This window comes from Leuresthes tenuis, unplaced genomic scaffold (genome assembly GCF_036924035.1).
Source record: "Leuresthes tenuis unplaced genomic scaffold, fLeuTen1.0.hap1 SCAF_5, whole genome shotgun sequence".
Taxonomy (NCBI): Eukaryota; Metazoa; Chordata; class Actinopteri; order Atheriniformes; family Atherinopsidae; genus Leuresthes; species Leuresthes tenuis.
The window spans coordinates 9,208,792-9,236,177 of NW_027325359.1; the positions used below are offsets into that span (position 1 = coordinate 9,208,792).

The 27,386-nt window shown below is 41.5% G+C and overlaps 1 protein-coding gene across 1 annotated transcript; it reads right to left on the reverse strand.

The window, feature by feature from the left end:
* Window positions 1-45: 45 nt before the first annotated feature.
* On the reverse strand, window positions 46-26,537 carry LOC140307071 (RNA polymerase II elongation factor ELL). The gene is made up of 12 exons (XM_072385806.1): window positions 26,246-26,537; window positions 23,115-23,162; window positions 11,253-11,380; window positions 10,634-10,788; window positions 8,128-8,369; window positions 7,414-7,538; window positions 6,402-6,516; window positions 5,371-5,824; window positions 4,823-4,886; window positions 4,203-4,374; window positions 4,055-4,099; window positions 46-3,443 (listed from the first exon to the last, which is right to left on the reverse strand). Exons 1-12 carry the CDS (start codon window positions 26,381-26,383, stop codon window positions 3,333-3,335), a joined length of 1,797 nt encoding a protein of 598 aa, XP_072241907.1. The 5' UTR covers window positions 26,384-26,537; the 3' UTR covers window positions 46-3,332.
* Between the last annotated feature and the right edge of the window lie 849 nt (window positions 26,538-27,386).

The following is a 27,386-nucleotide window of genomic DNA, read 5'->3' on the forward strand; positions in this document are numbered from 1 at the left end:
TGCGGATCAGTTCAGAGACGGAGCAACGCCGCCCTCTCGAGGACACATTGTTGAATTGAAGGGCTTTATTTTCAGTTTCACCGAGACAACAATACACTTTGTTTTAAAAGCTTTTTCTCAAGAGGACGACGCGATAAAGCGTCCACCATCGGAAAAATTGCAAAAATATATTCCGTTTCCCTTTCACGATTCTTTTGAGTTTTGCTGTGAAATGAGTGAACAAACTATGCACAGATGGCTCCCGTAAAAGATCCAACACACAAGGCAATAAATAAACTTTGTTCTCCTAAAGTTGACAGGATCTCACGCTTCCGCTGGTGTGTCATTTTTCCAGTACCGTCCGAGCGACGCGGCACACCTTTGTGAAAAATGGGAAAAACAGTCTGCTGGACTGGAGATTAAAAGTTGAAACTAAATCCAGACCACTGCTGCAGAAGCTCACGTGGGCAAAATATTAAATAGGGTGTCCAAGAAAACCTTTTAATTTTATGGCAAAAGTGGAAAAGTTCTTATTAAATACGCCAGTGCCAGTACAGTCGATGCATCTGAGTTTTTTTTGTTTGTTTTTTTTAAATTTAAAATAAAAACTAAACTAAACAGAGCACCAAAAAAAGTGGCAACAGTGTTAAACTACAGTTTGTATATGCTGTTGGCCCAGGTTACTCTTTTCCCAATAAACCAATGATTATGCTGTGAACCACTGTTTTCAGAATGAAAAGGCACCTTCAGTAGTTTGTTTCTGCCACGTTAAAAGAAAAAAAAAAGAAACGACAGTTGGTGCTTAAAAAGACGCTTTTGTCGAGGTCGTGGTCTTCCCAAAAAAACATTTACCCTCATGTTCTATTTATCATACAGCGATAAGTCCAATATTTTTCCCAGGAAGCATCGCCCATGGTCGTTTGTTTGGTGCCTAACGCGAAGCCCTTGGCTTGAATGATATCTCTGAATTGTTACTACTGAAAGGACTTGTGGTCTAAATGGTGTCTCATCCTGCAGGTATTAAGAATCAAAAATGTTTCAATGATGCAAAATCATAAATTATTGTCTATGTCTAATTAAAACACAAGCTCATCTTTGAATACAACTGAACCAGGCACCATTGAAGTACCAAAAGGAAACGGATGAGCTTTTACACCCTTCTGACCAATCATTTTCTGAAGCTGGGTATATACATGATGCACATTCTTCATCAAATTGCCTATACGCCAGATAAGAGCCTGAGAAGATACCCAACAAGCTGAATACTGGAGACATGTCCTTAGTAGTACCGGATGTTAAGAAATGTGCCTTTTTTCAAGCTTTGGTGATATTTAATGATGGAAACTGGTTGACACTTCCTGGGCTCACAGTTACCATTTTTCCAGTGATCAGTGCTGATAAATATTGCTTTCTTGGACACGTTCATATGTGCTGAGACAAAGCAACTCTGCTAGGTCTCAAATCCTTCAAACATACCAGAAGAACTGAGTCTATCAAAAAAAATAAATAAAAAATGTTAATCTGAATGCAAAAGAAGAGGCTAAATATACGGTGATAAACCCACTAATTATTCAAACTGAGAAGTCACAAGGAACCAAGTACATAGCTTTGCTTTGTATAGATTCCTGCAAGGGCTCTGCCTTTTGATAGTGGCGCTTGGTAAAATCAGACAGTGAATCAAATTCCTGTTCAGTTCATGATTATCCGACAGACGGTAAGACCACAAATTAAGCTTAAACGGGGAATGAAGAGGTTAAGACATACATGGCTTAAAAAAAACAACCAAAAAACAAGAACAGCACAGTACCGCTGCACAACAACTACCCAGTAACTGGACTTCTCCTCAAACTAAAAGACATTTACAGAAATGATCTGAAGTGAGAGCACTTTAAACTGTGCAAATGTGTGGGAACAGGGGCGCCAGAATCCTGGAAAGATCTGACGATACAGTACATGTCAAGGCAAACATTAGTGTCATTCTCTCATTCCAAGCTACCATTAAGAAAATAGTTGCAAGTAGTGCTACAATGATGGAGAGACTCAGTGAATTTCTACAGCAGGGCCACAGCGAATTCCTGTCCTGATACAAGTCTGTGAATCTAAAAGCCCCCCCCCCCCCCAAATGTAATGCTCACTGAGGTGAATTACTGTTGTCCAACCAAAAACCCCGACATCAAACAAACATTAAAACTTCAACCACATTCTAATCATTGTAGGGAAAACACGTTAACTGGGTTGATCACCAGGATAAATACCCCGTAAGCTTTTAAAACTACACGGAACTGTTTCAGTGAGCAATTTACGATAATTCGTCTCCAGCGTAAACACAGCTTGTTTTATATGTAATAAATCTGCAACTAAAAGACTGGAGTGGTGACAAAGTTGATAATGGTGTTCCATTACTTGATTTCATAAAAATAAAAATAAAAAAAAGGCAGTCTGTGGTACTGAAGGCTACATTTGTGTGCAACTGACACCGAGTGTGCACTAGCATTACCTTGAAACCAATATTGGTGAACAGGGAGGAGTTGTTTTGTGGCATTCCAACATTTCTTAGAAATGAAACAGGCCATAAGCAAACAGCGACATTAAATTCCTTATGATAATAGCCCAAAGACTGGCTCTAACCATGGACTCTGTGGCACAATTTGGAGTTACTTCGTGCTTTAGAGATCTATATGAGATCAGGTCTTAGTTCTACTAAAGCCATGGGTTTGTGTGGATGGCTAATTTGTCTTGCAAAGATAAATCATTTAATCAGTTTGGCTCCAGTTTAAAAAGACATGATCTCATTAGTCATCATGAAATGTTCTTATTGTAAGAAATGAAGAACTGATGTGATTGAATATGTTCTGTCATCATTAGTTTCTATCAATGAGAAGCAAATAAACAAAATCCTTTGTATTTAAATATAAAGACTTTAGTAGCATTTTTTTTTATACCCCTAAGATTGATTGTACCATCACTTCAATACTCACTTAAAATTAATACTTTGACGCTCTGAGGAGGAGAAAAAAAAGGATATAATTAAAAATGATGCTGTTAGGCAGGAAGGATCACGTCTGTTGGCCTTCACTGTGTCATCTGACCATTTTACAGCAGGACACAATCCGGCTATCACAGCCACAATCAGAGCTCAAAACCAAAGTTTTAAAGGGTAACATTTGATCACGAGTAGGTGGTCTCAGCCCACTGCCACTGAAAAAGAACCTCGCTCCTCGATACCATTGACACTGAGGAGTAAAGTGAATAGTGTCTCAGCGGTTTCTGGACCCAGCTGCACAGTCTTTGGGTCCATTTTGGAGTCTTTTGGTCCAGTTATGTTGCACCCTGCTGAGGGTAGAGGCCAGTTTCTAAGAGTGTCCCTGTGCTCGGTCATATTCTGCGATCAGGCCTTTGATATGTGAAAGTTTCTTATGGAGGTACTCGCAGCGCTTCTTCTCTTCCCGATATCCAGGAAACTTCTGAGGAAGGGGGAAAAAAAACAAAAGAGGCTGTAAGCTTTGGGTAATTCATATAAAAACCAATACATGTTTGTATTGTTAGTAAACTATGCTCTGAATTCTAATAAAGATCCCTTTAAACAACACAAGCTTGCTGTAAATTGCTAATTTCAACTCTACATATTCAGTTTGTAACATTTGACTATTGCTGGTGTTAATTTCTTGAGCGCTTTATGCAAGAGACAAGAAGTGCCCGAGTGGCTGATCAATGATTATAATGTTGTGGCAGAATACCTGCAGCAATACAATCAAAAGAGAACTTGTTGAACGTCTCGGTGAGCTTTAAAGCCACGGTGCACATCACACTGATGAGCCAAGTATTTATCTGAGGTTAGTTTTATTGCTCCAGTACCACACCATGTTCAAAACTATATATGTGTGCCATCTATGTCCAGTAGGTCTGGATCACTACAGGAAATTGAAATACGGGATCATCTGTGAATGCAGCAGGTTTTTTCTCGAATCCCTCTTAAACATGAGTCTGTTTCTATGAGAGGTTTTTGCCCGAGACCCCTGTGGATGATTGCTAGAAGCGCTACATTAAACACACGGGAAATATTAATGATTCTTACTTTCTTATACTTTCGATACTTCTGTAGTATTTGCTCCTCCATGAGCTGAAAAAAGACAAAAGAAAGTGGGTCAGTGTGTCGTGTAGCTGATCCATTTTTGTAGCTGGTGTTTTACTGGATGGAGCAATCCGTACAGCACAGACAGTACCTTGTACTCTTGTGTTCCCGGGGCGAGAGTGTTGATCTTTGAGCCCAACTGAACAAACATCTCTGTGATAGCCCCAATCCGGTCGTGAAGAGCTCTGTATTCATCATATTCTGCACAGAAGTCGTCATTATACTGTTGACGCTGCTCCAGTGCTGTTATGGGGCTGTATTTTCTGAAATGGAAAACATTGACATTTTAAAAGCTGTCTTAATCTCCTAAGACCAGGCTGTTTTCCCAGGCCTTCCAGTAGATGGCTCTGCATGGCATCATATTGAAAGGGTTGATGCGTCACTGAATTAACAGCATGATGTGTTGACCAGATGTACAAATGTGGGACATAAGATATTTGTTTTAATAGTAACTCTCAGTGAAGCCGTGTGACAGCTTATTTAGACTTGTCTTGCTTGCCTCTGTTCATCTGACTGTTTCGAAGCTGAATCTTACTCTGACCGGTAAGGTATGGTGGTTTCTTTCCTCAACAACAGTTAAGACTATAAAATTTAAGCTTCTCCCTGAGAAATGATATAAACAATAACTGATACGGACCTTTGCCGTAGTAGCAGTTGTTTATATTAAATCATGCATCAGGGAATATGGCAGAAATAGGTATCCAAGCTTACATTAAATAGTCAGGCAGTTCTTCCACTGTGGTTCGATTAACAGGTGTTTTCTCTACCTTGTGGTCTGTAGAAAGGAGAAACACACACACATACGGGGCAAAAGGTTAGAGCAGTCTGTCAATGTGATGATGGGCTAATCATATCAAGGCCGGCCAAATCATTTAGCACCGTCTCCGATAAGAGATCTGATCCGAGGCAGGCAATGACGTCAGCAGCACAGACTTGGAGGTAATGCTGCCTGCCGACTCGCTCGACCGGAGGTCACCCAGCTGTTCCAGAGTCAATCATTAACAGGCTAGAGAGCAGTAGTGTTAGATTTTCCAACAGCTCTCTCAAATGAAATTACACAAATTGCTCATCTGGGGTTTCCAGAAACACCAAGAACTAAATCTTGGGGGAATTCTATAATGTTTACTGTATTGAAAGGGAAACTTTTAAAGTCCTGATGTGCAAACAACATCAGTGCGATTCTTGAGGACACAATAGGATAAAAGATGTGCGACGAAAGCTTGAAGTGAAGACAGTTTTGTAGTTTTATGGACACTTACCTTTTAGGTTTTCTTGATTCTGCTTCAAGTCTGGACTAGTCTCTATCCAGTCTGATTTTAAGCGCTCTCGTTCCTTCTCTTTGTGTTTTTTGGATCTTTTCTTTTTGTGTTGGCCGTTGGTGAACTGCTGCTCCGTGCAAACGGAGGTGTCGTGTGGCGGTTTGGGGCTGCGTGCGGTCAGAGCTGGTGCCATCCTCTCTGGTTTGGAAACGGCAGATGGCACGCCGAGTTTGTGTGGCGAATAAAGACTATTGGGGCTTCCCTGAAGATGATTGTTAGTTTTGTGGATCTCATTTTTAATCTGTACATTAGAATTTCCATGACTGGAGGAGCTTTGAGCCCCGTTGGTGCCAGAGTCTGTATGAGAGGGGGACTGCAGGGGCAGACACTGATCTGAAAGCTTTTGTTTTTTAGGAGTTTGAATGTTGGATGGGTCCAAGGCCAGTGGGCGTTTCTAGAGGAAAGAAAAGAGCACAGCAAGTGAAAATGACACGAATGTACCAAAGGTTCCTGGAGCATATACAGCTAGCTCACAAAAATGACTGAAAACAGGGGGGAAAAAACTGAGCTAAGCGCTGTGATGATATCAAATAGATGAAGGGAATTTAAATGACATGTTAAATCTTCTTGGTTTAATCAAAGTAAAACTGGATTCACTGCATAATGAGTAAAAGTGAATATAGTGTCAGTGTGTTTCTCATGATTTCCTTGCTTGTGCCAGTAGAACTTTTTCATTAAATAGTCCATTGCACAACTTCCTGACTGTATCCAGGTAAATATCCATTGTACATTACATAAAGGTTGCTGTCAGTCTTTGCATCTCTCTGTTGGCAAGAAACATAAATATTTACTTTTCCAAAAGTTTAGAACTCTTCCTTTATTTCCACTAAGTGCTATATTTAGTCTCAGGCTACTTATGTAATCGCACAAAGACATAACAAAGCTGTGAAAGTTAGGTGTATTCTGAGGAGGAAAAGCACCATCCTCAGTCTTGAAGAAGAAATGGGGGATCATGCAGCGTGAATAATTACCACTGAGAGATTCTTGGCAGGACTAAGTCGTGAGGGCGAATCCCCAGGAGTTTTGTGGAATGAATGGTTGGATTGGGGACTCTTCAACTGGCTACCGTGGAGAGGTTGAAGTTTCCTGAGGAAAGATTAAGAACACAGCACCTTCAGTTGAACAACAACTGCCAGGTAAATGACACATAAAGCCAAAAAGGATTGCACACAGGTGTGTCGTACATGAGTTACGAGTTATGAGTACATGGATGAGCAATGATTATCGAGAAAGGACTGAGGTGAAAACCCTTCCACAGAATAAGAACAATAGCAGCAGATTTAACCTCTGTGAGGCCAAGCCCACTTTTCTGGTAATCTGCTTCCTACAGCTCCTTCCTCAAGCACATGCCATTACAAAAAGTCACTCCCTGCAGTGGATTCATGCAAACTTTTAATCACACAGACGGCATTGGTAGAGCTCATAACCATTTAATGAGAACATCAGATAGTTCTAAGAAAGCCTGAATAGGAGGGACTTATTGAGAAGTTTAAAGTTTACAGTATTTCCTTGTTATTACAGCTATATTGCACTTGGTGAATAATTTAATTACAACGATTGTAAGCTTTTAACACTTAGTAGGGGCGGCGCAATAAGCCAGCAGGATTTGCACTTTTTTTTTCCAAAATGGCAGTGAAGCACAATGCCTGCATATTTACTGACAGGCACAGGAAACGTAAGAGGGGAGGAAGGTCATCGTGAAAAGCTCAGCCTTGCAACTGTTGCCATTTGGCAGCACGGTACAGCGAATATTTTCCTCTGCTTTGATGTGTCCATTAAGAGATTCATCAGCGTGGAGTAGTCATTTATAAGCTCTCCTTTCAAAAGGATCACAGCAGACTTCCACATTAATTCGCTGGTCTTTTGTATTAACATCATTACTGCCACTGTGCATATAGGGCTGTAGCCAGAAGGTGATTAGTGTAGTGCAGTCTTATAACACTTTTTTCTTTTTTTTTTTGTCTTGGCAAACTTAATGCTCACCTGATCAGGAGCCTATGGATGAGTTGCTTCTCCTCCTCTAGATATCCGGGCCAGTCTCTCTGGACATGTCTGTAGAGCTCATCCTTTAGAGAATAACTGTGTTCTTTAGGATTCAGTTTACCGACCTGAAAAACCAACAATCTCAAATTAAAAAAAAAAAAAAAAAAAAAAGTCAACAGAAAGAGATCAGAATATGCTGTTAACACCAGAAGAGGCCAGCTGTTGTAAAAGCGGCTTTTTCCTGAAATAGTGGCTCTGTGCTGTCATAAACAGTTTAACCCTGCCCGTATACAATCTAATCTCACTGATGCAAATCTACCCAAACCAACGTTCAGTACTGCAAGTAGATACCAGATACCAGCTGGAGCCACGAACCCCTCCACTGTCAAAACACAATCTTCTCACCCAGAGATAATTAAAGTATAGCCCTAATTACAGCTACCAGCGGCGGCACAGCCTCTGCTTTATGATTGCAGAGGGACACTCAAACGCTGTGAACACAAGAAATATGCCTGAAATAAACTGACCTCACCTTTTTAGAGATGCGTTTTCAGCTCAACAGTACTTAGCTGACTGAACTCAGTAGCAGTGTACTTGTGCATTAGTAATGTGCAAGTTAGGGACTAACCTTTATATTTCTGTCCTGATAGAAACCTGGTATAAACCTTGTATCATTAGTTGACAAGTGTGTTTGCATATGTCGCAGTGTCTCACCTCATCCAGTACTGAGGTCAGATCAGCCTTGTCCTTTGGACTGGACCGCTCTCTCTCCAGCCACAGTAGCACCTCAGGTTTCCTGTAGGGCTTCAGAGCCAGGAGATGAATAACACGATCCCTCAAGGACCGGTGTGCCACAGGGCTGGGGAGAAAGCTCCGCTTGTTGCTTGGGGAGTGCTTGTTGCTGCCATCTGAGCCTGATACCAGACCCTGCTTCCTCTGTACCTTAACACACTTGCCTAAGATCAAAATAAAAGATAAACACAATAGAGTTTCAACTTGCAAACGAAGTCACTTTGATTAGAGGTAGTGAATCAAGACGTAATCACGGCAGTAATCTCAAGCTGTTTTGAAAAGGCCAATGAGTGGCTCCCCTGCACAAAAGCAAACAGCAAAGAGCTTCCCACTGATCTGATAACAGGATTCACATGCGCTGAGAGTATCCTGCAACGACACAGCCAGCATTTCATTCCTAATCCAGTCCTCAGGGCAGATATAGAAATCACACACTAATTTTGAGATGCAGGCCTAAACACGAGACGCAAGGAGACGAGATGTCTTCTAACTTTAACTCTTTGACGTTACACAATCAGCTTTATACACGTGAGATAGAGGTAAGCACTTATGGCTCAATGTGAAGAAGGAAGACATTGTGCCCGTGCACCGCTCACTGTCTGTGTTCAGGGCCAGTGTTGCTGCATGCATGCATGCATGTATGTGTGTGTAAGAGAGAGGTAGCAGTTTAGCTCGTTACTAAATAAACAGACAAGTGAGGAAACTTCAAAGTACAAACAGTGAGGTCCTTTCTTCCTGTTTAAGAACTAATTCAACTGGATGATGGGCAGTGTGTACAGATATTTGCAGACTGTAATCCCTTTACAACTGTAAGCCACACTTCGGAGGTTGATGACAAAGACTATCTCTGCTTTCACAGATGCTGATTAATTGATACTTGACTTGGTTGATATTTACACTTCATGAAGGTACCAATGGATTAGTGTTTAGCTCTACGCTATACAAATACAACACCCCAAATGAGCTCAGGGGCAAATTCCAAATGTTTACTGTGAACCAGGTTCTTAAGATTTAAAGGAAATATCCTTCTTGCACTGAAACAACCTGCACTGCGACATTTCAAACAAGCAGCAACTAGAGACAATATTTCAGAGTAATAAACTGAAGCAGCTTTAGGGAAAGTTTCAGAGTCTAAAGGAAGCCTCTGTGATACTTTTCAGTCTGACTCACAGTAACTGTCATGCTTTACAGCATTATGGGCGAAGTTGTGAGCAATGACCAAACATTAAAAGTAGCATCTGTAAGCAGACGTGTATTGATATTATAGGAGAATGATTTATATACTTTCTTAAAGTCTGTGAGATGTTCCAGCACCAGGTGTGCACAGCTTCTCCTGCCTAGTTGTCAGTTATTCCTTTCCACCAAATGCAGACAAATGCTAAATCACCCATTATTATCTAAATTGTAGACATTTTTCTCGTCCAACCTATAATTGCGAGTTTGTATATAGACTTTTTTTTCCCTGATGAGTATGGCATTACTGTACCATAAAAAGGCAGAAAGTTACCGCAGAGCAACTGGGTTTTCTCCACTGCATATGCTCGCACTGGGAGCCGTAACCCGTTTATTTCCCTTCCTCTAGAGAAGGCATGTTTGAGTAAAAAGGGGAAATCTTGTAAGTGTTCTAACCGGTATGTCTCATGTCTTTTCCAACATTTATTCGGTGAATACTTGTGCAGAATCTCTCAGAGAGACTATTTCTGTAACATGGTAAGCTTGGCGTGTAACGGCTAAAAGCGGTCTTCTACAGCACCTCTGAAAGTTATGGTGTAGTGTTAGTCTAGACAGCATGTTCCCAGTAATAAATAAAATTTGCCGCAGCATTTATTCACACGAGACCACTAAATGTCATTAGACCTCACAGACAGATTATTTCCAAAGTTACAGCACGGTCTGTTTAACCTGCATCGAAGCCAAAACCATGGCTCAGGCAAAGAGAAAGCAGTGATGATGAAATTTAAATGTCAAAATAGAGAACCTGTATGTTCAATGCAGAACGCTGTAGATTTTGCGACTGCTCATTCTTAGATCATATGTTCTGAATATTTCAAATGAATGAATTCAATGCTAGTTGATGTAATTTAGTCAAAACCTCATCAGTGAGAGATCTGTTTGGGCAAACTTCTGGCAAACTCAGTTGCATTAATAATGCTGGCAGGCAAGCTGGCGCAGTGCTTCAGCTATCTGTACAAAATCAAAGCAAAATTGCACTGCTCTTACACGAATAATTGCCACATGGCTCTTTGATCAATTAAGTGATAACTTCCTCTCCATGTGTTAATTATCAGCAGGATGAAATGGTGAGAGCCGATGGTTTAGAGGCTTTCTGGGAATATAAAAACTCTCCTCTTATCTGTACTCAGTCTTGATGTGCTCGAGGGCTGGAACATACAACAGAACATGGAAACGCCAACTGGCAAAAGCTTACTTGGCCCTGGCTTGATCTCAATTGCTGTGCGGCTCCAGATGTCCTTCTCCACCTGAGACATGCGCTCCCGTGTCGTCTGGTAGGAGTCGTCTGTGGCACAAACTGTGATCTTGTCCTGAATGCTGCCCTGGCCCTCCAGGTGATCCCTGCCCTCCCTGTGTGGAGGAGGAAGACTTATGAATGGCTCAGCTCTGAAACAGCATTGTGTTGCCTCTTACATGACACACACAACAGGATCTGTGACTACATTCAGCTTCTCGTCCTGTTCTGAAGCATAGCTCTTCAGCAAGGAATGCAATGTTGTCGAGGCTAAAAGTCTTCAGTGCAAATATAGCTGCTCCAACGTAACCTCCTAACCGGCCCTTTGACCTTACACAGACACAAACACTGCTTCTCTGTTTTCAATTATTACTGGTCACACATTTGAGGTCAGCCGTGGCACGACAACCTTTAGGCATTATTGTAGCTGAATGTAGCCCGACAGTGCTGCTGTCTGTTGTTGTCCATGTTAAAGAGAGAGGCCAGTGTTTGGCAAGACCCTGCGGTCTCAGCCTGACACTAAATTTTCAACAAATTCCATTTGTGGTTGACAGTGGAAAGAGTTATATGTGCCGCTTACCCTGAGACATACTGGTGAATGCAGTCGAAGCTGGACTGAGGCTTGTCTTTGCTGTCACTGGATAAGTAAAATGAGAAGACTCTGAATCCATCTGGAGACTCTGGGGTCGGCACTGGGATCTTTATGTACTGCACCAGACAAACACAGAATCAGAGGGAAATTAGTTTCAAACTGTTATATATTAAGAGTAAAACTAAGCTCTGAGCCAACCCTTCATTTGTGTTTATGTGTAAGCTATGCCATGGTAATCTTTAACCTTCAACAGGTTTATACACTGACATGCTTGGGTCTATCTGCTAGCACAGCTATTTTGAGAGGCATGTTATGTAATAACCATGTTTATCGCTCCCAAAGGTAGGCTGAACTGATTCAGGGTAATCTTAAAAAAAATGTTGCTCAACAAAGCAAATTGAAACATTGAAAACAGTCACTGGATCCTTCTGGTTTTCTGTGCATTAGACGTGACCTAAATAATCTCCCACGTGAGCCAGTTGCTGAGGCTACGTGGCACCACCCGGGGCAGGGAAGATGACCCGAAGCCAGTCATGAGAGGATCCTGTCTGAAGGGCAAAAAAAAAAAAAAAAACCACACAACAAAGGCAATGTGAACAGCTTTTTCACTTGGGTGATAGCCTCTTCTGTCAAAGACTGTCCACTGGTCTCTCCCAACAAACAAGCCAGCAGGGTTAAGCCTGTGTCTCTGTTAAAAGGCTGTTACATAAAATGACCTAAAAACCCACTTCCACTAAAAGGATAGTTCAACATAGAAAGTCATTAACCTACAGGTAATATTTCCTTTAAAGCACACTGGGTAGTGTCTCTTTTCTACATTGCCTGCAGCTGTGTCTCAGTCTGAAAATTGACAATTAAGTACTTTTGTCAATAGTGTCCTAGATTCAGATGAAGCTGATCATTTTTTATTTTTTAATCCTCCACTTTATTTCTCGCAGGCTTCATGGTAACACCTAAAGCCAAAGCATGCAGAGGTTTGAGTAAATCTCAAGAAAAATCAGTGAGATGGACGTAAAGCTGCCTCATTAGCTATCGCCTGTAAGCGATTGATTATGAACCGAGTGGCTGAGAGCGCAGTGCCCCTGGCAGATGTGGCAGGCAGGACTTTAGCTGTCACAAATGCCCAGTCATGCAGCAAAGCCATAAGCGTTTTTTTTTTTTGCAGCACGTAGCCAATGAACAGCTCCTTTCCTCTACACCCCTCCTCCTATTCTAAAAACCCAACGCCTGCCATTCACCCTACCCCCATCCACCTCCAGCCTTCCCCTCATGTGCACAAGTCCACCCATGTCAACATGAAACGCAAAGCATCCCACAAGGCCAGGAACACTTGAGACACAGCTGACCGTTAATTTTGACCTATTTACGTCTGACTGTTAACATGATGCGGTAAAGCAGAGTCCTGCATATGTCTGCTGTGTTTTTTTTTTTTACGCTAATTAAGAACGATCAACCAAACAAGCATCAAAGTGAGCGGGGACAACAGGCGAGCCACGTCCTCAGGGTCCATTACTTTAAAACAGTTAAGTAGAAGCTGCTGCGAACAGAATGAGACGTCATTAAAACAGGCTTGAAAGGCACGTGGAGGGACTGCCTTCAAATTTGTTTTTAAAGTGTGAATAAGCCTAAACAAAAGATCTGTGATGAGATGAGAGTGCAAAGTTACACATTTAGCATCGCAATAGTGCCACCATGTTGCCTCTTTCAGCCGAGGGCAGCAGTATGAGGCTCCCTCCAGCCATGCATTAGATCTGCCTGTCACCCCTATCCATGCCACTGTGCACACTTTGCATTCTAATTCTAATCAATGTCACTCAGGTCAGACTGTTCAGAGGTCACCCCCACTTTATTCACAGCTTCCCTCTCAAGCTTCATAACCATATGTCATTTAACCCATTAGTTCCCGGCTCCTGACTCCTCAAGTTGAGACACTTTGGCTAATTCAGGATCACAAGTGCGGCCCTGAAAGTGCTGTATAACAAAAGTGAAGGACATGATTAACTAAACCTGAACTATAATATAAAGGAATAGTTTGATTTGTTGGAGGACAGCCAGTTACTCTAAGCACACAAGTCTTGGAATGGAGAAAAAGCCAACTTGGCTCTCTATGAAGTAAAATTCTCTAAAGCACAGTATTTGGCTTAACATATTTAATTTGTTTGGTCGCTGCGGAAACCAGAATGCCTACCTTAAAACTTAATGTAATGAAACATGTGGTCATTACTGTACAAGGCACGTGTGGAAGTGCTTCGTCTCACATGACTTTCAAACTACTTATTGTGAGATACGGTTAGGAGGTTATCAATTATCACCATTTGAAAAAAGCCATTATGGAGCTCTTTGATTTCAGTTGCTCCTTGGTTTAAGATGGTGAAAGATACTGGTATTGCTGGTATGTCACTCCCATGAAAAAAATAAGGCGATCAGTTGGAGGAAGGTGGCTCCTTGATTAGTTAACTCAGAACTGTAAGCCTTAAAATAGATTCAAGAAAGCTGAAAAAGAAGTTGAGTTCCTCAATATCAAAAGAATTAAACAGAAAATAAAATCGGTGGACAGGGGCAGGATGAATGGTATGTGTTGGGTCGAATAGCTTGTTTTAAAGCCTGTTGCAAAGCCAGAACTGCTTATTATTTATTGATTGAAGTGCATAAGAACAACCCCTGATGTATTTTCAGTGCTGTTGTCAGGCTGACAAAGAGTCATAGCTCTGCTTAGCCATGTATTCATTTAATTATAAGACATTTAAGCTGACTTCATGAGTGTATTCACAAACAATATTGTTTCTACTAAATTACTACTAAAATCTACTAAATTCAGGACTCACTTTTCACTACTGTAATGATGTGTCATGGCATACAGCAGCTTTAGAAACAGCTGTAGAACCTTATTTGTGTTTAGACTGATTCTGTCCTGTAGCGCTTCATTTAAACCTTCAACTTGTCTTTTAAACCAGATCCAAACCAAACTATTACATTTTTTCCGTCAATTAAGGCTTCAATATTAGATCCGATCAATATTATTATTTTATGAATTGGTGTTATACAGTTAGAATACAATTATCCTGAAGTGGGTTGAATTGGATTATTATCAGATTAGATTGGACTGTATTTAATCGGACTTGATTTGAACTTGTTTACTTTCTCTGTAAAGCCTCTTATACACCAAACTGGTGGCGATGTAAAGCCCCTGCTGTATCTCCTCATTTCATCAGCATCAGGGTATAGGAAAGGTCTTTGAACACCCAACTTCAAACTGGTATGTGCTGCGCACTTTAAATGTCTGACATAGCTTTAGCTCAGGCAGGTGTGTTTTGATGTGTGAACTACTCAGAACCAGTGTTTCAGTTTAGACTAAAACTTCATATTAGCTGCTTTGGCCATTTATACTAAACAATTACACTTTGTGCTTTGAAAAGTAACACAGTTAATGTCACATCGCTGCATAGAGTTCATTCACTACGCTGAACAGCCAACCAAAGCGATCTCTCTCTCACACGACCGGACGCCTGATTCACCTTGTTGTAGAAAAAAACGTTGATGGTGCTTTACACACCGAAATAACGAGACAGGAGCAGGTAAAGGATGCTTCTTTTCCACATGCCGATTTGAACCGTGAAAATAAGGTCATCAGGTTCACGGTGCAATCTGATTTTCTGGATTAAGATTTTATAAAGTCCCCACTTTTGTAAAACTAGTATAGTCCAATTTTATTTAGGATATAAAATATTCTTGATTGTGGTACCTGGTCAGTCGGGTTTCATATTTACTTAAAGCTTACTCAGCAACTGCGCTGCACTGTCAGCAACAAAAGCTTTACCGATGCCAACTATCAGCACAGCAGAATGCATTAATTACAGCCAACATTTCATCATCTCACTGACGGGATCACTTCTGACTCTTGATGTATTTAATCAATGACACATCTTGTGCAAACAGGTTCGTTATCTAGGCGCTGCTGTCAATCAAGTAGTAGGTGTAGATTTACATAGAGACGCTGAGTCATGGGCATCACCATATGGAGCTTTGGCCTCAGGCTGTATCTCTGTCTGTCTATCTGTGTGTGTTCGTGTGTGTGTGTGTGTGTGTGTGTGTGTTGGCTTTTTGTCTCTGTCAGGCAGAAGAAGCCTCACACTCGCACAGGTCACATGCAGGGCTGAGGTCAAATATGTAGCTAACAGCTGAAGTTGAACGTCAACAAGGAGGTTATTATCAGTCAGACTTTGTGGAATCAACACGTGCGATCATAAATGAACAAACAAAAAGAGAGAAACAGTAAGGAACACGCAGTCCGAAAAAAAAAACACACACACACACAAGGCCTTTTTTCAAGTCAAACAAAGCTTCAGATACAGCTAATAACTCACAGTATCTAAAAGACTCACTGAAAAATGGAGCTCCAGCACTCCTGGGTCAAGCTCCGGTGAGTCATCTACACACATGTCACAGACAGAAGCCTTGGTTACAGAGCGCCACCAAACCGTTTCCGTTTGTCTATTTCAGTGTTATGATTGCGCATTGGTTATAGGAGCATGTTTTAAACAGCCAAATGTCATGCTGTCCTCAGAATAACACTGTATTTACCATTTAAAAAAAAAAAAACAACAACAAAAAAAACATTTTAATCAGTAAAAATGCAGTTTTGTGTTTTCATGTGTATTCCAGTCATTTAAATGTTCTAATCCATCTGTATAAATTCTGATTATATATATATACATATATAAAGCTGCTAAAATCAGGTTTATTTGTCCAGCTCAGAACCATAGAAAGAATTCATTAAATTACTTATGCATTACAGTATTCTAATTATGATTGTTAAACCATTTAATCTGTGGATTAATTAATCAGAGAGAAGCTTAATCGGGTGTTATTCTGATTAGAGTGTACTAATAACTTGTGTCAGTCTAATAAAATTCAGCAGCTTAACATTAAACACACAGTGAGAGCTGCTCCTCTTCCTCATCGTGACATGAGTTAAGTGTTGCTGTTGGGCAGTTACATTTAGACCTACCAAATGACCATCTTGACACAGTACAGCCCCCCGCCTCCCACCCCTTTCCAAGGAGCGCACAAACCAGCACAATAACTGCCTGTGTGGCTGCAGCACAGCCACATCTGCTAATCCAGGACCCGTGTGTTTGGAGATGTCAAATACTTTCGAGCTGTTCTAAGGTGTGAACTGGACTGGAAGAGAAAATCCTGGCAGGGGGCTCAGCAGTTGAACAAGGACAAAGGGCACAACTGGTGGTGTCCTTGTAATACTTCATCTGTAACTCTTCCAGTATGTTTTAACTGCTCATCTTTGATGAGGTTACACAGAGTTCTTAACCCTGTTGTTTGTTTTGAGAGAGAGAGAGAGAGGGGGGGGGGTACTTTTGGCCAGTTCTGCACATTGCAAAATGCAAGCCAAACATCTGCAGGGGAAGATGAGAGGAAAGTTTCTCTCCATCTTTCTCTCTTTGCTCGGCAGATTAAAAGCAAGAAGGAAAGCTTTGGTATTTGGCATGGCAGCACAGAGATGGTAGCAGCCGCTTGGATATGTGATTTACTCTGAAGTCTTTGCCTCCTGCCCCTGTCTGTACTGACACTAGTTACTATTGTCTTCTCATCTGAGCCTACTCAGCCATAGCTGCTCTGGGAGCTGGCCGTCTTTTGTTCTAGCTTCTTCCCCCACAAAGCTGAGTGCAATGGCCTGTCGGGCCGCCTGGATTATTCATGAACAGCAGGGACGTGTGGCTGTGTGTCGTTGGTGGTGAAGGGAGGGATTGGGTGTGTGCATGAGGGGAAGGGGGTAGCAGTGACTCCCAGTAGAACCAGTGCATGAAGGATGGCCCTAAATAGTTTTTCTCTAGGAATGTGCAGCTCAGTAGAGGGAGGGGGATGGATCCTGGCTAGAGCAAGTGTTTGTTCATTTGATCCCTCTTTTTAAATTTATGTAAATGCCATCTAGAATTTTATGGTTATGTTGAGATTTCTTTTTCTGGATAGAAGCAAACAATCAGTGATGCATGCAGTCAAGCAAGTGCAGTGATGGTGACGGTGTCTGTACGAAGCACGAGAGTGAAATTAATTGTTCCTAATCCCTGTTTTCAAGCTTTGGACATTTTAACGTACAACTCCACTGTGACACGGCTGTTAAAAACAACATTTGTGAACAAAGCATGGTTCAGACCTCTCGTAGTCTTTGAGTGAGCCTGGATAGATGTGCTGGTGATGCCTGAGGATCTATTCATTGAGGGGGGTTGGTAGATACAGGAAGAGCAAAAGAAGGGGGGTTGGGGACTGATGGGAGTTAGCGCAGAGATATGGGGATGGGCAACTGTCGAGCAACCCCCAAGGTACTGGCTGTTATGCCAAGCAGAATCCATCTTTTTCCAAGAAGCAGGGGCTAATCTGTCAACCTGAACAAACGCTTGCCTTCTCCCTACACTTGACACCCCCATTCGACTAAGAGGTGCCTTCCTCTTCATACATACAATAGATGGATGGAGATGGCATGTAAAAGCCAGCAAATATGTTGTATAGTTACTGTTTTATTTGATTTCATAATGTAACATATATATTTTCTTAATACAATACAAAAGATTTTCTGTTCATTTAATAACCCCCTTATGATTGACTAATTTGCATTCAATAGTGAGAGTGTTTTTCAAGTCAGGAAATTCCCTTTTACTGCTGGTTATTATACCTCAGGTGCACTGACACCAGTTTCCCCTGTCAGTGCCTTGTTGTCTCACCGTAACACACCCACATAGACTACTTGGACTTCTGCCCTATACTTCCATTACTGGACTTTTCTCTCCACACAAGTAGCCGGACAGTAATCCTTTAACAATTCACAGATTGTGCATCGGAAAGTATGTCCAAACCTGATTAACTTGCAGAGTTTGAGGGCAAAATCTAAAACTAGGACCAAAATGTGACATAGAAAATCATGTTATATGGACAGAAAAATTCAGACAAAGAACACTTGCTGTGTTTGAACTGTCAAAAACAATCAATATACATGTGCATGAAAAGGTTGTAATACATGTTTATTAATACGTATGTTCCAGTTTATAGAAATAAAACATTTTAAATCTTCAAAAACAGAACTCAGCTGCTGCTTATTATGTCGCACACAAAGTTACTGTGATAGAACTATACTACACTAAGACTTGTTGTGAGGTGCCGACCACCATACGATCAGAAAAGCCTTTTTAAAAGTATTATTGAAAAGAAGTCTTTTCTGTTACTGCCAGTTTGAGGTTCAAAACTCAAGATTAAGACAACGTGATAACTTTGAGTTTAGTGACATATAGTAGGCCCCGCTGCCTTTTTAAATAACACATAATCTGTTGTTTTTTCATGTTGAACTGCATGTTCCACAGATTCCATGGTGATTGTTGCATCTATAGCTGGAATGATTCTGGATTAGCAAGGAAAATAATACAAAATCGCAACTAGGGCACACACACTCTCTCACACACACACACACACACACACACACATACACCAGGTCCAGCCCCTCAAATCTGTCCACTTCACCAAAAGCACAGATTAGTCTGCTGGGATTTAAAACCTGTTTTTGTTTGAAGGAAATTAAAAGCAAAACAAACAACAACAAAAAAAAAAAACAAAAAAAAAACACAGGAGAACGACTGACTAGCTGGTCAGTGTCATGGGTTTGAATTATTACGCTGTTGTGTAGCTATTGTCATTGTTGTCAAGCAGGGATATTTTATCCGTGCACTCCCGTCATGCATTGTTGCTTAATAAGTAAACTGAAGAACTCCTTGAACTGTTTCTACTTTGCATCTCTCAGCTATGAAAAAACAGCTATGTTAGCACAGCTACCCATTTAAGTTGAATTAAACTTACACATAATACATGTGGCTACAAAGTCCGATACATGTCCGATGCAAAGGAAATACCAAACCCTCCCCAAATAATAGATGACATTAGAGGCTGTCAAACTTTAAAAGTTTACAGTGTTAATTTTCACACAGTGGACGCGTTACATTGGGGCAAATAAGACACCCTTGTACATACAGACCAAACAGAGGGGACTCAGTGCATCAACAGTGTGTGTTTATGGCAGGATCAGCTGGGAGCCAACAGCATCATTGGTTAGAGAGGTGTATTCCAGCGAGCAGGCTTTACACGCCCGTCTAGCTCTATGTCTGCTCTGTTGCCAGCTTAGAGGTATTTCAGAGGCATATCGACCCAACCTCAAAAGCAAAAGTGCAACAAAGTGAAAGGGACCAATAATGTCTGATATCTGGCTTCGAGCCCACAACTGCATTTAAGATACTGACACTGTAAATGCTGTATATGCTGTAAACACTCATGTTTCCACTTTTAGTTTATTGTAGCAGCGATTTCGACTCCTTCAAAGTCGTTCTCTAACCATAGACCAGTTTGAAAACTCTGGCAGAGTCGCAGCTGTGTTCTTCAAAAGAACAGAGCCGAGTCCTCTTTAACCATAGGTTCTCGCAAGACTTGTTCTGAAAATAAACTGTATGATCTAAAAATCCTTAAGGCCAACTGCCTCTGAATAAACACAGCAGGCCTCAGGCGAGTAGAGAACAGGGACTTTTGCGTCGCTTAACACATCTGGGTGAATAGAGCGGCGTGTGCCCTTTTACTAACACGTGGGACAGCTCTGCCTCTCACTGCTATGCCACTGGGAGAGGACGGCTCTCAAACCACATTCCTGTTATTGTTATTCTAATTAGCTTCCAGAAAAAAAATAATGTGTGCACGTACACATACACATTTGCACAGCGCAAAAGCTTATTTTCAGTGCAAGCGTGAGGCGAAGCGGGGGTAGAGTCAGAGCAGCCATGTGTGAGATAGAGGCCCTGATGTCTCCCAAGGATTCAGCCAAGGCATGGGGTGAAATGGCACAATAATCGAGAGGGCAGGTGGGAGGGAGCCCCGAGCGAGCTCTGCCTTCACACACAGTCGTCATGAGAATATCTTTAAGAGGACCTCCACAGTCCCCTCATCCCCACACCGCTGCCTCTATGTGACAACTGTGCACATAAAAACAGACGGGGCCATAAACAAAAACAAGTACTCTGGCAACTGCGATTCAACATTTATGAACCAAACAGGAAATTAAAGCGATATAACTCCAGACACAGCACAACATACACGATTCAAATGTAATGTCCATGTTTACAAGCACAATATTACACTCGTAAAACATTTATCTAGTTGTACGGTATAATATTGAAGCACTCCATGGTGTGGCTCAATTTTGCCATGTAACAGGTGAGGCTCAGAATTTACTTTGTTCTACATCAGAGCATAGCTGGGTTTTTAGTGCCATTTCTAATATGCTATAAAAAGATGCTCATTCAAAAAGGGTGAAAGACAATGATGAAAAACAAACAACAACAAACGTCTACTCGTGCACAAACGAGTTTAAAAAAAAAATCACTCACTCAACAGGTTTTTGACTGTTTCGAGAACTCTATGTGCATTCGGTGGAATGGAAACATGAACTGGCAAAGAACTTTACGTGACTCACCAGCTGTTTCCGGTTAAAGCTGGCATACGACAGACTCGCTTGGCTGACTGGTGTCTACCCAGATATGATATAATATCCCAGATACTGACGGAGATAAAAGCTCTCTACATTTTTCTCCTTTAGATGTCCACCACAAGGTTTGTTTCTGGTTAGGACAACTACTTTTTCTACGGGATTATAACCACTAGCAGCGTTGCCTGTATAGAACCACTACCCTCAGATGACACCACCCAGCCTAGTTTATTCATGTCAAACCAGTTAATGGAAACATCTTTTTTGCAGAAACCTAGCTTATGTGCATTGAAAAGCTGCAATTAAGTAGCATATTTCATCAATAATTACCAGTAGTAGATCTTCTGAATAAGAGCTTGGCACAAGATCCTTTTTCTACTAAATGAATATAGATCGCACCAACAGGCGGAGTTGCCGGAGTCCTGAAGGAAAATAAGCACTAGGATGTGAAATTCCAGGCCATGGGAACCCAGACCAGCTCTGAATATATTTCTTAATCCCCAGTGATCTCAAAGTAATCCAGAATTTCTTTTTTCCTCTCCCTGTTCCAGATGCTGGTTATTGATCAGAAACATTCAGCTCACTTTTCTGTGTCACCAGGTTTTAAGTTGTTTACCCTACCTTCTAGCATGTGTGTTATTTGCAAGTTTCATTGTTGGCTTTAATGCTAAATTCATAGGCTCCTGTAGCCTTGTGCCTTTCATTGCATGATTACAAGCTTGGCAAGACAATTTACAATAGTAGGGCTAAATGCCGCAGGGACAGAGAGAAAAGCAGCTGAAAACCTCAGCGTGCTATTTCTTGATAGGAGCCCTGGCCCCCGACACCGCTGAGCCTTGGAGTGATGCCAGGATGGTGATTTGAAGAATTCCTCTGGTTTTTGTGGCCCTGCAAGCGCCCCTTAACAGGAAATGCGACATAAGCCAGCCAGGGCAAAGATCAAAACGAAGGAGTTGTGGTTTTAGTGATCAAGCTCTACAGTTGGCAGCTGTCAGAGGACACATGACCCATTGAACCTTGTGCAGCTTTTGGGGAAGACATGAGCTCCTGCAGAGACTCGTGTAGCAGGTACACACTCGTGTGGAGCACCTACATCTGTGATGCCATAACCCTCCAATGTAAACACAGATACTGGATGTTGTCTTGTCTGTTGTCTGCCAGACTGCCATGTTCACCAACATCCTCCCCCCATTAACAGCTTAATCTGGCCTCCCCCACCACCAATGGTTGAAGCTACCTCATTAATGCCCAATCGTCCAGCTCTGGGACTTTTGTCAGAGGGGGAGGGAATCCATGCTTGAATTCCGCAAAGCAATTTGAATATGTAATGTGCGAGCCAAGATATAATCACCAAATCCTATTCAGTGATTAAAGCACACTTAAAATGCGCTCACTTGACATTGCTTCACGTAAATACTCGTGTAAATAAATTAATCTGCTGTTCGTCACAGAGATGTCCCGTGACATGTTTAGAAAAGTCATTTAGATTTTTAATATCATTTATGTTTTTCCGAGATAAAAATTCCACTGCTTCTTTGCCATCCCTGTGTTTAGATCTTTCATGTCTGCACAGAGACAACAGGCATGGAGAAATGGGGGCTCCCCGGGGTTTGCCAACCTCCCCCCCTACCTCCTCCCCCTCCCAGAACAAAGCCTCCCCAGTTGCAAGCTTGACCCAATAACCTGGCTAGCAGCCCGAGGAGGGGGGGGTTGTAGCGTACCTTGTCTTTGGGGTTTTAGTGTCTGTGTGAGCAAAGAGGGCAATAATTTGTGTACAAAGTAAAATCACTTTCATTCACGCAATCAGCTCTTACAGGGATTAGAACAGCTCCTTATAGACTATAGCACGATAGTGTGATCGACATGTAGTAGTCGTGCAGGCAGAGCTGGGAAGCGTGCAATACTGACCCGGCTGATCTGCGCTGACAGAGGCTGCTATCTCTTCATCCTACACTGTGTACCAAAAGGTTATTGTAGACCAGGTACCTGGTATCATCCTAATGTTTAGTACAGGATATCTTACTGAATTAATTAGACTTCCAGAGCTGAGGTCCCTTAACGGCAGCCATATTCTCTTTGTGAATCACTGAAAGAAAGCAGTCCGAAGTATTAACATCCACGGACTAGAACTTCAGCAACATCACCCCACCATTTGCAAAAAAATTCAAATCAACTTCCTTGTGGATCCATGAAAGTGGTTATTAAGTGCCAAAGCACCGTATGAGATGTTCAGAGGAACAGTCATGAGTGCGCTCCAAAGCAAAATCAGATCTAATTAGTGTTCAATTTCTGAGGCATTAGGAAGAGTATGCAAAACATCTTACCCCCTGGCTCCCCTTGAAGCAAATTGCTGGCTGATTTGATAGTGATGCCTGAGGAGAGAGAGAGAAAAAGAAGCAACTTTACTCACAAATCATGTTCATCCCTTATCTAATGAATAGCTCATACAGAGTGAAAAAACATTGCCACGGTACAAGCCTCAGTGGACTTGTTCTTTAGTTGAAAGCCATTTGGCACAATGAGACGAGTCTCGGTAAACCTTGACCACTGAATGCTTTAATGTTGCCATTCCTTTATACGAGTACAAATCAAGGGTTTCTCACTCTAATCTTAAAGGTGCGTGTGTGTATGTATAATCAATTGAACCAAACCCAACAGAAAACTTTGATTTCAGCTGACTTCTCCTTGTCAAAGAATGAATTAAATGAAAACTAAAAATAGATCCCAGAGAAAAGACAAAGCACCTGAAACCAATTACTCTTCTGCAAAATGGTGCTTTTATGAGCCCTCTCTGAGCAAAAAGCTGTACTTCAAATCCACAGCACACCTGGCTTAGCCTCCTGAACATGATATTGTCCACCCCCAGCCCCCTTAGTGTAAAGAAATATATATACGAATAAGAAATGAAGGCAACACGACACATGTTAATACACTGTGACAACTATGTGTTATGTACAGCTCTGCCTGTGATTGACAGGGCCTTCTAATTTATTATTAATGGTTTTGGGAAATGTCCTCCCTATTGAGGGGTCTTGATGTGATTTTCTTCATCAGCCTGAAGCTTTTAATATTGAATGGAATAATAAATATTAAAACATATGTTTGTTATATATTACAGATATAGCTGTAGGGCAGACTCTAGTTGTTAAACTGCTGATTGTGAACATCTTAAGAGGTAATCATATGTGAAGACAAACAGGTCTCTTGTTCAGATTTTGAAATCGGAGGATATTTATATCATAAATTACGAAGTACAAGTACCGCAATTTTGGTCTGGGCACCAGACAAATCTGAGAAGTCATGTTTGATCAGCCCAGGCGACAATGCTTCTGTCCCCGCTAGTGTTCACACAGATTTCCACTCTGCCTCACCTGGCCGGTCCAGCTACATCTGTCTTGGGCAGGTGTGATAAGATAACTGTCCAGAGAAGCCATGCTGAGACACTTTTGTAATCAATCAAAGTGAACGTTGCTCATTTGTAACAGTCAAAGTTCCACTGTGTCATTAAAAGAGCAGGATATATTCTGCAGGAAGTACAGACACGCTGTTGTCTGTTTACATCTTGTCACATCACTTGGTTTTACATGTTTTATCGGGGAGTTGTTAACCATAAACAAGAATTCAAATTTTGTCCTCCTCCAGCTGTAGCCATAGCCTTTTATTTTTCCACTAAGGTGATGGCTGAGATAGACGTCTGATTGTTGCGGTTTGTCTGTCCACCTGCCTGTTTGTTAACAAGATTGTGCCAAAAACTATCAAGCTGAATACAATGAAACTTGAAGGAAAAGAACTGGAGCACGAACAAAGAAAGAACAGTTAATTTTGCTGCTGATCTACATCACTTTGAGTAAAAGTGCAAAATACAGCTTTGGTATTGGTGGAGGATGCACTCAGTGAGCAGTAATTATGGTTCATCACAGAATTTGAAACCTGTGTTTGCTCATTAATGGACTCATTACATTTCTGACCTTTTTTAAGTGAAGTAATGCACAATCTATATAGTTACATTTTTTAAAACAAATGTGCAGGAAACAACACAGGTCACTTTCCCAACTATATGACAGAAAAAAAAAACAACATTTGCTATTATTCAAAACAAGGGAACTGAATGGGTCATTTCTGGCTTTGGTAAACAGTATTTTGCCATTTTCTGGCGCTGAAACAAATCACTCATCAAAATGGTTGATGCTCAACTTTGTTAAGCAGCCAATGTAAGCTTTTCTTCTTCGAAGCTTTCGGTGTTTCTGCGTATTTAATAGACTAAAACAATGAGCCTGTTACATAAGAAAATGACTGTCGCAGACGCGGATATCAGAAATGAATCCTAACTCATGCTGAAGGCAACACCCGCAGTGGGAATCCAGCGGTCTGATCCGGTATTTTCTGGGGTGGTCTTTTGACTTGGAAAACTTTCGCAGTAACCTCTCCTCTGCCTGCCTGCTGCGTCCTGGAGGAAGCTGTCAGGCTGTGTGAGCTCCGGAGTTCACCCCCGCTTCACAGACCAATGAGCTCCGGAGATGGGCGGGCTTCCAAGCGTGTAAAGGGCAGAGAACAACAATACACAAGAGCCCAGAAACAACTCTCTGAGCCGCGCCACCGAACCCGCAGTTTACTATACAGGTGAACCACCGAGTCCCGGTCCAGCTTCAGTTAAAGAACGGCTCGGGACTGTGACGCACACGCAAATAGACTTTGTTGTGTTGACAAAAAAAAAAAAAAAGACTCAACCAAATGAGTCTCCTCCAGCAGTCCTAACTGTGCCACTATCCGTCTCATCCAGCATTTCTCTGGGGAAGACCATTTGGATAGACTAAATTATCTCGGTCTAATCTAATGAACCATAAAGGCAATAAAATAGTCTCCCGATTCAAAGGAGTCGAATAATTTGCTTGATAGCTTGTTCATTAATCTATCCACGACAGCGGAACAATCGGACAAAACTGCCTTTTAATAAATTAAAAATAAATAAATAAAACGAAATGACCAAATCATGTGCACTCGCCTCTAATCCAAATACGGACGATCATAAAATAAGACAGAACAGCAGGCTTTGAAAACACAGCACGCAATCACATAAAAAAAGGGGGGGGGGGTTCGAACAACTACTGTCTGCTCAAATTTTAATTCGTAAAATGAATTGATCAAAGCCTAGGCAATCGCATGGCTGATGACAATAAATCAAGCCCAGCCTGCCTCAACTGTAACAGAGCCAAAACAAACCAACTAAAGCAGCCACCAGCGCTTTCTGTTGATGACATTCAACCAGTCCACAGTCTGACGAAAACCTTTAACTTCACTGCTTTTTTTTTTTTTAATGCGAGGAACAAGATGCGCTTCCAAATGCAGTTTCCCGGAGTTGGGAGACGATAAAGGGAAAAAAAGCAAAGAAAAGAAAATGCACATGAATCAAGACACAGGCGCTGCAAAGTTGAAGCGCATGTTTTTTTTCTCTTACCTTCAGGTTCTGGTAAGCTTCGAGGGTCCGGATGGCAGTGTCAGTGAGTTTGACGTGATAAAGAGTTTGATTCGGGGTGTTTTTGTTAATCTTGCCACAGGAGAGCCCATACCGATGCTCCTGTCTCAGCGCTGCCATTTCTACAACTGAAGCTTATTGGCGACATTCTGGCTGAAACGTCACGGAGGAGACGACGTGTGGGCGGGTTTAACACACACATACACACACTCGCGCCCACGTATGGCAAGCACAGGCACCCCCGCTTGAACCATGAAGTAAATACTAAGAGGTAAAACTATTTTGCTTTCGCTTTCTAGGTCCCACTCTTGGCCATCTGTGTCTGCACAGTTTCCAGTCTTATTTATCTGATGTTTGATGTGTTTTGGACCTCGTTTGGGTCCAAGTTCCGCCAACTGAATTGAAGCAAACACACTTTATGATCTCTCTCTCTCGCGCACACACACACACACCGTTCTCTCTCAAGATACAAGAATTCATTCTTTTTTCTTTTTTTTTAACTTACAGCTATTTTCTCTTTTCTATTTGAGCGGTTATTTTGTTCGTAAAAAAAAAACCTAAAAACTCTACAGCAGTCTAAAATGCTGACAGAAATTACCCAGAGCAGAAAGTGACATTTGCAAACATACCTATGAATTTGTTTACCTCCCGAAGAAATACTAAGAAGAGCAGAAAACAATAACCGTTTAGGAGTTTGAACCATGTAATGTTAGCCACAGGGCTGGTTAAAGGTCAGGCAGTCAGGTTTATAGTCGTTCTTCGCACAGATAGATGGAGACAGACACTTCATTAATCCTAAGGGAGAGACTGTCTAGAAGATGTGGATCAAGATTTGGATGGAATACTGGTGTTAAATTCAGTCACATGCTGTCAGATGCGAACAATGAAGAGATTTGTGTAACAATTTTCAAAGCAGGTAATTGTAACAAAGAAAATCTGAAAAGGGGTCAGAATCTCCAGATGATTTCAGAGTGCCCAGAGAGAAAACAAACAAGCCAAGTTACCCACAATATTTATTGCTTGTTTTTGTGTCAGGGAAATGAAATGACAAAAATTGAATTTGGATTAGTTTAATCCTGACGGACGACTCACTTTGCTGGTTGTGGATTAAAGAACAGCCTCA

Coding starts and splice junctions, on each gene's coding strand:
- LOC140307071 (XM_072385806.1), bottom strand. CDS start 26,383: ATGGCAGCGCTGAGACAGGAGCATCGGTATGGGCTCTCCTGTGGCAAG. Junction 7,539..8,127: donor TGACCTCAGTACTGGATGAG/GTGAGACACTGC, acceptor TTGGTTTTTCAG/GTCGGTAAACTGAATCCTAA. Junction 4,375..4,822: donor GAACTGCCTGACTATTTAAT/GTAAGCTTGGAT, acceptor TTTCCATTTCAG/AAAATACAGCCCCATAACAG.